We start from the raw sequence: 12,169 nt of genomic DNA, 5'->3' as shown, positions 1-12,169 counted from the left end.
GAAATTGCATAAATACTGGTGACTTCCTGCACACACTGGATAACAACATAGGCAAATCATGGAACTGCAAACATAAATACTCAGACTCCTGCATGAATAAGCAAATGCAGCGGTTTGCAAGTTGATATGAATTTTGTACTGCTCATCTATAAAACATGTAAACATGGAGGTGGGCGGGGATGAGAGAAAACTAATAGATTACTGCACAATATGTGTTGAGGCTAATGTGGTAAATATGCAAAACTGTGCAATTCAAGAGAGTGTTTGCCTAATCCTTCTAACTACATCGGTCACAGGATTCCTCCCTCAGGCAAAGGGAAAAAAACCACCCACACCTCTCATAATGTTAGTGTTTTTAAAAAGGGGTAGAGAGATTATATTGGATGGACAAGAGTGAATATTAAACTGTTGGGAAGCATATTTTTAACTTGTTCAAGCAGCAGCCTGTTAGTTTTATTCCTTTCCTCTTTGGGCTCAACAAGTCAAGAGTCATCCTTTGAACATTCAATTCACTAATGGGCCCTGGACTAGTAAATCCTACACCCAAGAAGTGTAAATCTTCTGTTTTTTACTACCTTCTTTTCCCCTGTGCTTGTGCTTTTACCTGCACTGTAAGACGCTGCAAACAACCTCACAGTCTGAGAAAGTATGCACTAGACAGATCCAGCAATTCATCGTTTGCCAGTAGCTGAAGGCTATGTTGGCTATGGTTCATTGGGACAATGTTAAAGGCCTTCCAGTCAAAGAAGACTATACTTTGACTATAAACATTATGTCTGTTTCCAACAGCCTCATCTTTGCTATCTGACATGCAGACCTGATCTGAGTTCATCATAGAGCTGTCATATTCCATTAGGCAGGATTCAGAGTATTTGAATGTTACAATTTACTTATATGTATGCAGGGATTGTCTTCTCATATAGCAGCTGTTTGTAAAGCACATAGAACACTGTACGTGCTACTGCAAAGAGAGAAAGAGAGAATGTAATATATGTATTATTATATTGCCTTAACTCTGGGTGTGCCTGTAAAATGGCAATGGAGTTTTCCTTGGGGATCGACAACATAGGGACAACCAAATAAATAATAAACTGTTAGAATTATAAACTTCTCCAAAATTCTGCAGCCTGAAATTCTGTAGCAACAGAATGAGGCAACCTATATCAATCTTAAACGTCACTAAATCATAATCCTCTGGGTGCTGCATCTATATGTACTCAGGTGACTCCTCTGACTGCCAGATGCTGCGACCAGACAACAGGAGTTGGATCAATTGATAATTGCCCGTTTCTTTCATTCCCTCTGAAGCATCTGGCACTGGCTACTGTCAGAAGACAAGCTGCTGAGCTAAATGGACCATTGGTGTGACCCAGTATGGCCGTTCTTGTGTCTCAGACTGACATAAGTGAGGTGGAGGGTTTTTTCTGGAATACATGTGCACGTAAAAATTATATATATTTATATAAATACTCCCCGGAGGATTATAGTTTATTGAGGTGTAGGATTAATACAGGCCACCTGGGACAGGAGTTGCAGAATTCCAGACTGCCAACTTTCAGAAAAGTTTCTTATTTTGGGTAGTTTATCATTTTTTTGGGATGTCCCTATCCTGCTGATACCCATGAAGAATACTTTCTATTTCCCATCCCCATTGTACAAGCAGAGATGCAGTTAAGGCACTAAGAACTGTAACTTGTGGAATGAGCATAGTAAGTATGGAACCACTGACAACTAGCTTTAAAAACCAGCTGTAACAGTTGCAGGCAGTGGCTGAGGTCACTTGGTAGATCTGCATGGGAGAAGCTTGCTCTGTATTATACTTGGTTCTCTGTAACGGTTCTCTGACCTGTTAGCATTAAATTTACGTACACTTACAAAACATAGGGCTGACTCCATGCCAGATGAGCACTCAGTTATCTGAGGAGATGATAAGTATAGGTAGCTTTTTGCCCTGCCTCTCCAAATCCTGGAAGTCAAATTGGCCTGCAAGTTAGAGCAGGCTTAGGATAACTTGTACTGGTGAATAATGATCCCTTGAGCCAGGATCACCCGAGCACATTGTGCCTTCCTCCCCTCTGCATTCCTTCAGCATGCCCTGGAAAGTTCCCCAGTACCAGGGGGAAAAGACTGGAAGGGCTGGCTATGCCAGTCCCTAATTCCCCTAGGGAAAATCTTCAGCTACTGCCATTAAGTCCCCTTTGGGTCATTCCAGAGGATCTGGCTCAAATTAAAACCAAAGTTCTTTGTCACTTTCTCAAGGGTTATTTAACAAATCCAGTCCTCCTACTAAACTGGGTGCTTGGCCTAAGGGCCTCTAGTCCACCTATTGCTAAGGCCAGAATTATTTTTACATTTGTATGTAAAGAAATCTAGACCCCAGACACCAGAAATTTATACAGAGCACCCCTGAACAGCCCTTCTGCAGCTGAACACCCTGCAGAAGATGATATTTGGTATACCTTGTTCTCTTGAAATATCTGGCTTGTACCAGAACTTGGATGTATCTTGGACAAATTTTACGGTCACGTGTTTATCAGTTGGGTTTTCTGTTAAATAAAGGTAAAAGAAAATTAAAAAAAATCAATATACACCATAACTGCAAAGGGCATTTCCTGCTGTTAGCTCTCACCTCGGACAGTGAGGTGCTGATTAATTTAGGAATTCAGAGTTCAACCACAGGAGGTGGGGGGAGAGGAACATCACAACTAAACTAGTAGTCTGGGAGAGTTCTGAAGCTGCTTTGAGAAATAAAACATACGTCACATGATACTTTGACTAGTGCTATTAAAGTTCCATTTCCCGCAAGCTATAAAATATGAAAACTCAGAATTATAAAGCTACATTAAACATCTAGTTCCTCAGTAAGGCCTGGCTAAGTCTGAACACAGACCAGATGACAAACAGCCACATTCGAAGTATTCTTGCCATGAGCCTAGCAAGGATGCAGGACAAAGCCAGCCATTATTAAGAGGAATTGGCCCAGTCACCACTTACTTGTGGGCTGGCAGCAGAGAGAGGGCTGCATTTGACTGACACATCCAAAAAGGCTCAGAGAAAGCACTCTGGAGTTCTGTCTTTAGAAACAATACATCTAAAATAAGTGAAGTGTCTCCTCTTACTACAAACAGTCACTTCATTCGCTATTCAACATCCACTATTTTATAAAGTATCTAACATCCCACCCTACTCACATGCTCATATAAAAGGTGTCAGTTTAACTATAAATAATCCGGGCATAAAACCTACCTGACAAAGGGGAAGTGCTTAAAACTTTTGAAAAGTCCGGAAGGACATTTGGGAATGGGATGCTGATTGTGCTCCCGCTATGAGGGCTGGAGAAGCCACTTGAAGAAGGAGAGATGGAGCCAAAAGAACGGTCTCCCTCAGAAGTCCTCTTCTTCTCTGGAAGAGGTGGCTGTGGGTGCAGGTTCATTCCATGGTGCTGTTGAATTGTGCTGCTCTGGCTTTTGTGTCCAGAGGCCACTGTAAGCAAGTTGTGGGCCAAAAAGCCATTGTCCGCTGTACTTGCCAGTGGCGAGCTCATAGTTTTGGGAGAGCTGCTAGTATTGGCCATGAAAACAGGTTGTTTCTCCTCCAGTGGTGGGTTACTGCTAACGCTGGTCCCACCATAGTTCAGGTAGGCCCGGGCACTGGGATGGCCAGCAGGTTCTTGTTGCTGGTCTAAGGACGAATCCTCTCGGCTGTTCAAAGAGATTATTTGCAATCCTGGGGATTGGAAATGGGATAAGAGCGAGCCGTCCTGAATGGGGCTTGAAAATTCTGAGGACACAAGGTAATTTCCTGTAGGCCTGCTGTTCCCCAGCACTGACAGCTGGGGTGAAGGGGTGGACTTAGTGTTGCTTTCTAGCCAGTGGCATTCAGTTGCAGAAGGACTGTTCAAAAAGAAAATGTCACAACCAAATCATTCCCATATGCCTTGAAAATATTTCATTGCACAATGCCTTTATTCCAGTCTTTAGCAATAATCTTTAACAGCAATAAATAATAATCTTCACCAAGACAACAAACCTGACACTTCTGTAGCACTCTCCACACATGTATTCTCAAGACACTTTAGTTAATTGAGACCATGTAAGGTTTGCATGATTATCCTCATTTGCCAGATAGGGGAACTGAGACACCAACGGTTCAGAGACTTGCCCAAGGTCACAAAATAAATCAGTGACAGAGCCAGGAATAGTATTCAAGACTCTTGACTCCCAGGACTGTGTCTTAACCGTAAGATCATTCATATTACAAAAGAGGGGAGTAAGGTCCATTGGGAAATGTAAGTGCATATAAGAAGGGCAAAGAAAACAGTGCAGAACACAGAAGGCAGCATGCAACACCACAGACACTTTTTCCAAGGTTTTGCTTCACCTATGAAACTAGAGGTTTGAACATTAAACACAGGACTGTTCCATTTCTGAATAATTGTACTTATCAGTGTGCAGAAACACCACCCCCTGGACACATCACCTCTCCATGACAAGAGTTTGGAAAGGCAAAGACAGTTTATTCCCCACCACCACACACACACACTTCTAAAACTCTACTGTACTAAAGCTATGGCTGAAAAATATATTAGCAAGTACTTGTTATAGAGAGGGGGGGTTTGGCCGGGGCTAGGTTGGCAAGGGAGAACAAGCCCGCACTGTATAAATGAAGGGAGAAAAATTGAATTAAGAACTTAAAAACACAGAGAAGGGATTTAGTTGAAAGGGCACAGTGGAAATGGATGCCAGATCTGTGCATGCCACAGAAACTGCACAATAACACAGGAAAGGAAAATAAAGAAATGAAGACAAAATTAAAAAGTTGAAAAGGTAAAGGTTCTTTGAAAAGAAACGAGAAGTATTAGAAAGAAAGGAACAAAGTTTCAAGATAAACTTTAAAATGAGGGACTTATACTTTGATTTTTTAATGATTTCTTATTAGCAGTATTGGCAGTGCCTGATGCTGAGGTCTTAACTCTCTATTTGCAATTCATGGTTATTTATAATGACAAGTCACACCTTTTCAGACTGCAGTTCTAAGATATGTTATTGGGGATTTGTAAATATGATTCAAAATTTCTCAGGCTGGAAATATGCTCTCTCCAAGCACTAGTTTTAAAGGAAACCAGCAGAAGGGAAAAGAAACCAAAGGCATCAGGATGCTTATTAAGAGCTGACACTTCAGCCAGCTAACATCAGCTAACAGAAGGGCAGTTCTGAAAACTACTGTGAAAAAGACGCCAATTAGCCATGAATAGAGATGGTAATTAGACACACCCAGAGATGCAGGAGGTGAGATCAATAATAATCAAACAGTGCAGGGATGGGGTCCTGGGTGAAGACAGTAGCTATCCACCTAGGAGTCTGGGAACAGGAAGCCCTATTTGGGATGGCTAGGCAGCTGGAGTGCTGTGACCTCTGCTATTGGGGCTGTTCATAATCTTCTCATTGTTACCCTGTAGCTTCTCCCCGTGTGCTTGTTGTATCCACCTGTTCTCTCTCATTTTATATTTAAATTCTATGCTCTTTGGGACAGGGATCAGCTCTTTTATGTCCTTATACTACGCCTACCACAATGACGACACCCTGCTCCTTGATTTGGGCCTTGGATGGTACCACAAAACAAATAATAATTCACAATAATAAGATTTCTGAGGCAACTGGGCAGTTGAAAATGAAATCAATTGTTGACCCTCGTTTTTGCCCTGTCTCTCTGAAAAACATTTTCACCAAATGTCTTATTTATTAGAAATATATTTGCTAGAATGATACACATTGTAAACAGTGTTTATTTGTTCTGCACCAATATGTTTTCAATATGAAATGTTATGGGATTTTCCCCAAATGGCTGTTAGTAAAAATATTGGGAGCTGTTAGCACTCTGATGAGTATGTACGAACTTGCACTGACATATAGCAAAGCAGTGAATTAAAAGAGATTTGGATCTCTATGTATTTTGACACCTAAAAGTTTTTCTCAGGCAGATCAACAACCTCTATAATTACTTCTAAAATTTTTAAAAGCCATACAGCCCCCCTTCAATACATGCACGTAATATACCAAAGAACATGCTCAGCATTTCTGAAAATCAGGTCATTACTGTCCAAGGACTTATCTTCACTGTGAAGTTAACTTGGGTTCTTATTCAAGTGTTCCCCCTAACCTGAGTCACATCCATTCCCAAAAACCTCTTGCTCAAATGTGGCAGTTATTTATCCAAATTGGCTGGCCTGATAGAGGGTGTAAGCTGAAGTCTGAATGTGCTAACATGGTCATTCTGCAGTGTGGACACAGGCCTAATGACACAGCTGGAGACTGATTTTGTAAGAACCCCAAACTTCCAGGTAGAAGAAAAAGCCCTGTCAAGTTCCCACCTTTCTCCGGTTGGGATGGGGCTGTTTCTGGAAATGGCGCACGCAGGTACAAAAGGCCGCTGACACGAAGGAGCTGTCTGCATGTCAGTCCTCAGCAAAGCGGGATTGGTGCCCATGGTGCTGTCAGTCATCACAACCGAGTGGTTAAGGCCTTCCGTGTAACTTCGAGATTCTGTAGTAAACGAAATGAAACACAAAATATTTTAGAAACTCAAATTCTCTGATATCTCAGGTGCAGATTTCATTAAAAAATTGCAAAACAACATACAGATTTACTGTTCTCTTAGCCCCTTCTTTTAACATGAAACATACAATAGACTTTATTACATTTATTTAAAAGCTTATCTGATTTAATGAAATTTAAAAGGTACAACACTGCATTGACCATTGTAAATTTCTAGCAAATGAACAAATGAGAGAGAGGGCGGAAGGCACAGAACTTCACTACTCAAGTTGATTGATTAACTCTCCAGGGTATGTCCTCTAATTCTTAAGACGTGAAGAGATAAAATTGAATATTTAAAATTCTTTCCCCCATTCCTCATCTAAGCTTCCTTTCACATTGGCATTTTAGGCACTGATCGTTCTCCTTGCTGTTCATTTGTTCAGATGGAAATAGAAAGGACACAATTGGGATTAAAAGACACTCAAGTGGGACTGGGTTGATATGGGCTTAGTTGCTGGTGCTGCTGCAGACTTCAGGTGTGACCTTAATCATGAGGCATGCACACAAGCAAATTTGCAACCCTCTTGATTGGACTAGTTTAGGTAGGTGAGCGCAAACCTCTCCCCAACCCCAAAATCAGTTCCAAAACCAATTTAGGTCTGGTCTACATCATTTTTGTACTGCTTTTAAATATATCGGTTAGGGGGGTGATTTGATACTGAAATAGTTAAAATCAGTATGCGGATGTGGTTAAACTGGTATACAAGTGCTTTCAACTGGTACAGTTTATTCCTCTTCCCTTAGAGGAATAAGCTATAGTGGTATAACTGTGTATAATGCTAGGGGGCTCTACTGCTTTAACTATGTCAGCTGCAAACCATTATCATTTAAAGCAGTACAAAAACTGTGTATAAACAAGCACATAGTTCAATCTGTACAATTCTCTCATCTAGATAAGGCCTTACACTCTGATCCTGCAAACACTTAACATTTGAATAACTCTGTGCACATGAATAGTTCCATTGACCTCAGTGTTTGCGGGACTGGAACCTAAATAAGGTGACTACAATGGAAATGTGATGTAATTACTATCCCTTGAGTTAAGACACTTAAAAGAAGACTGAACAAAGCATAAGAAAGCAGATTGTAGGGGACCACCCGGCACTGCCACTGAGGAATAGCTAAAATGACTTAATGGGTCTTTTCCATATCTAACATTTCTGATTCTGTGAACAGTGAGCTGTATTGGAGAACAAGTCTAAAGTGAAGCCTTCCTTTACACTTCACAGGAGGGCAAGGCAGTTATATAGTTTGAAGAGGGAGTGAGTGAGGTATTTTAAGACAAATACACGAGATAACATCATTGGCAAATCAATGCTTAGTCTGAAGAGTATTCAAATTCCTTACATAGCACACATACTGTAGGGAGTTATAATATGTCAACCACCACAAATCTAACTTTCAGAGGGAAGAATTAGAAAAAAAAAAATCAACTTCGTGCTACTATCCCAGACCTACAAAGTAAACTAAGAAATACTGTAGAAAGGACTTATTTTAAAGAGAGACTCTGGAGAATCTGAATCTGTATCTACTGTAGAGTTGCAGGGCCGGATTCTAGTCTCACATTGGTGTAAATGTGGTTGAAATCAGGCTCGCAGTATCAAAATACCACAGGACCAACCCTCAACTGCTGACTTCGGCCAAAATCAATGTGGGCTTCTCTAAACTAGGTTTTAGGTGTGATGTTAAAGCCTAAGGAATTGAGCCCTTTCATGCATGCCAAAGTACAATTTCTTTTTCTTGATTAGAGATTTAGAAGGTGTTAATTAGTTTGAGCTAGAGCCTAACATCACACCTTTAATGTCTAATCTAGACCTAGGAGGCTACCCACCTTCCCTTCCCCAGGCTGTTGTAGGCTGTACAGGGCTGCCACAAGGCAAATACTCTATGAAGGTACTTGGCATGCAGGCTGGAGAGCTACTCAGGGCCAGGGAGCCTATTTACATAATTTCTGCTCTTCTTGCCATACCTCATTGCTGCATAGAACCTGTGGGTCCTCCCTGAACTCTGTGGTGATCTCCCCTGGGATCATTTTGCAGACAGCATATATAGCTGTCTGGGGCTAATGCAAACTTCACAAACCAGAAGCAAGGCCAAGGATTGACCCAGTATGATTATTTATTTGCATTTCTGACAAGATTCACCTTGCTTCTGGGTTTGCTCTCTAACTGTAAAAGGACTAGGTAGGTTCAATGAATCTTTGGTGGGAGGGGGCATTACCCTTCACAAACAGTTGAAAGCATCTTACTGCACCTCAGCTAAGTTCATAAGAGCCAATCCAAATTACAAACAACAAACACACAACATTATTTTTTCTGAGAACAGTGTTATTAAAAGAGATGAATTGGGGCTTGATGCTCTGCTGCTTCAGCCGTCATTTGCACCTGTGCAAAGCGAGGACATACTGGTGGGTGTAAAGCACCGTTATCCTGATGTAAGTAGCATTTTACAACCACTTGGCACGGGCATAAGGCAGTAGAAAACCAGGCCCTCTCGCCAGCAAAGACTAAAGTGAGGTCTCTGTTCAACTACCCTCCTGCCCCATACCAATGTAGCAAACTAAGCACTTCCCATGAAAGCAGCTTTGTTTATAATTCAATTAAAAACAAGCCTGCTGAGTATCCTGGCTGTGTCCACTATTGTCTGATTTGGTGTCTACACTCACAGCACCAGCTGTTAACCCTTTTAACACAAGGAACCCCACATCTATACAGAATTGTAGATTCTGTGGATTCCCATACTCCTGGGGATACATCATGATAGCATCTGTTCACCCCAACACATTGGTGCTTCTAATCAAGTGCACCTGCTGAATCTATATCTCTTAGCACAGTGACAAGTTAAAGTGCAGTTCTACTTAGAAAAATGACACTGAAAAATTGAATCATATGTATTGTGTCTCAACGTCTTTAGGTCAAATCTGCACATCTTACAAGTAAAGAGATGGTTTTCATAATTACCAGTCCTGCAAACTCATCCTGGGATCTGAGAGCCAAACTATTATACATCACCCATAAGCAAAACCTTTACAATTAGAACTTAGATAAGAATTGTGCTGCTTTGCGAGCCAGAATAGAATTCAGCACACTTACCTATAGCTACATTGCCCCTGCAATGCTACCAAAACTAAAAAAGTAGTAGGGTTCTTTGCGTTACAGGTTTAAGTGGATGACTCTGAATCCACACAGGGAGATCTACTGTGTAAGAAGGTGCTGTGTTTCACAGTCACTTTTCAGAGCAGAACCATACTTCAAACTGAAACCATTCAATCTACAACAGCACTGCTTATAAATCTATCTCTGTTAAACAATCTATAGTGACTCAACCCAACCCAGTGACCAGCTGAAAAGATGTGGTGATCCTAGCAGCATTTGAATAGCAGGGCTGTCACTACTCCAGCTTTTGGAGGACGTGGTCCCACAATGACAGGGGAAAGAAAAAACCCAGCCAGATTCTGCCACCCTTCTTATGCTTTAACTCTTTGAATAGTCCATTTCAGTACTACTCAGTATGAATATGGGTGCAGAATCTGGCCTCTTGTGACTGAAAAAGTTAGGCCAGATCCTCAGCTGCGCAGACAACTGAGGTGAGTGGTGGGGAAAAGGGCTCTAAGCCATGCCAGCTTTCTGCTTCCCTGAACTTGGGCTGGCTGAGGGCCTAAATGTCCCTGGTGCAGCCTAAAGGCTGAATGGATGGGAGATATATCGCCCTAAAGCATCCTGGGAGTTGGTTACAATCCGAAGCAATGAAACTACCTCCAGCTTTAAAGGACTGTACAGGGACATGAAGCCCTGTATGATAATCTGCAAGTTTTGGCAGGCAAGTCCATTTCTTGATCCGTGCTTCATCCATCCAATCAGGTAATGGTACAGAAATACAGCCTTATAAAAGAGTCACAGGAAACCATGTCAGAGGATATTTACCCAGAATATCCCTGTTATCAATAGCTTCATTTTGAAGGCACATGGAAATGTGTTCCGTAGCTCTATTCTTCCACTACTCACATTCAATCTGATGAATTCAATCTTTTAGATAGATTTCCTGCCAAACCCTCATGCACAAAGAATAAATTTAGGACATAAAGAGTGTACCAGAAGAGCTAGGTTGGATCAGATCCTGTACCCTGTAAAAGTCATTTCTTTTTTGGGACATTTGTGTTCCTTTAAAAGAAAAAATACACTCCCCTTCCCAAGCACAAAGGCCACATTCCATGAGCTGATATTTTTCTTTCTCCCAATACTCCTCCTGTTACTGGAGAAGTATTCTCAGACTTTCTTCTTCCCTTTGAAATCTGTCTGAAAAAGGAGCACAATACTCCTCTGTGTTCAGCACACAGACTTCAGATCATTTTGCAGCTTGCTTTCCAGATGGCTCCAGCTCCCAAATGGCACTGCCAATGTGCTGAGCACAACAACTGCCATGTGGAGATAATGATGGAAGGAGAGAGAAGGCAGGGGAGATTACTTGAAGATGGTATGTTTCAAGTCTCCCTCCCACACCTGGGAATTTCAGGAATTTCTATGACAGCGTTTTCCTATCTCTCTGCTGACACAACTTTTCTTTACCCAGGAGACCAAAAGGTTACAGATGGTCACATTCCATCTCCAAGATCTATTTTTATTCTTCATTCAACAAATTACTTCAAAGGATTGTCTGAACTTCTTGTGGGTGTCTTTGACAGGGCTGAAGTGTTGATGTGTGATGCTTACCAATTATTTTTAATATGCCATAATAGAGGAGGAAAGGTATAACAGGGATTCAGGAGTGCCAGGGCACATTAGCTCCATTTGCTGTTTGAAATTAACCAATTAAACAACTTACCTAGGCATGTGGTGGATTCTCCACCACTGCAAGTCTTTAAATCAAGACTGAATGTCTGTCTAAAAGATATGGCACAGCTCACACAAAAGTTTGATGCAGAGATTAGTGGGTGAGGTTCTCAAACTTCTTTTATCAAAGAGGCCCAACCAGATTATCAAAATGGTCCCTTCTAAGCCTTAAAATCTACTGGGGAAGGAAGGAGATGTACTTACACCAGAGAAATGAAAAGGAGCTGGCTGCACCAAGAGAAGAGGAATAGCAGGAGAGAGGAGGCAGATATGCTTGAATGGATCTCATTGAAAGACAAACGCCTACCTAGACAAGATACTGCTAAAGGCTGGGGGAAAGGGAAAAGAAGGAACGTGTTTGGATAGTGAAGTTCATCATGCATCGTTTCAGTTCCATATGGTATGGAACTGAACTGTCTAGCATCTATTTTGCTAATGCCTCAGTGAAGGGAAAGACTAGCTTTTGCAGGCCTTTTAGAAATTGTGTGCTTTAAGGAGAAGTTTGGAGGTGAGACAGGAGGAAGATTCCAAGTGCTGGGTGTGCATAGCATGGAGATAAGAGTAGGACAAGATCTAGGAAGTGGCAAATTGGCAAGCGGATTGGACGAAGTGAAGGAAGTGAGCAGAAAACCAATCTGTAATATTGTTTGAGGGCATGTCTACACTACAAACTTAAGATGACCTATGTTAGTTTGACTTAGAGCCATTACCGTGGCAGTTTGTCAATACTACCCTCGTTCTGTT

General features: G+C 41.5%; 1 protein-coding gene across 19 annotated transcripts in view; it reads right to left on the bottom strand.

Annotated features, from left to right (window-relative positions):
* The window catches only part of TNS3 (tensin 3), a 340,704-nt gene that overhangs the window by 23,100 nt on the left and 305,435 nt on the right, over nucleotides 1-12,169 (bottom strand). For all 19 annotated transcript variants that reach the window (XM_007061354.4, XM_027823761.3, XM_027823765.3 and 16 more), the window contains 3 exons: nucleotides 6,371-6,542; nucleotides 3,247-3,893; nucleotides 2,460-2,546 (listed from right to left, as the gene is read on the bottom strand). In XM_007061354.4, coding sequence (XP_007061416.2) covers nucleotides 2,460-2,546; nucleotides 3,247-3,893; nucleotides 6,371-6,542 — 906 coding nt within the window. The remainder of the gene's footprint in view (nucleotides 1-2,459; nucleotides 2,547-3,246; nucleotides 3,894-6,370; nucleotides 6,543-12,169) is intronic.

This window comes from Chelonia mydas, chromosome 2, assembly GCF_015237465.2.
Source record: "Chelonia mydas isolate rCheMyd1 chromosome 2, rCheMyd1.pri.v2, whole genome shotgun sequence".
Taxonomy (NCBI): domain Eukaryota; kingdom Metazoa; phylum Chordata; order Testudines; family Cheloniidae; genus Chelonia; species Chelonia mydas.
This window is presented reverse-complemented; position numbering and strand designations above follow the sequence as displayed.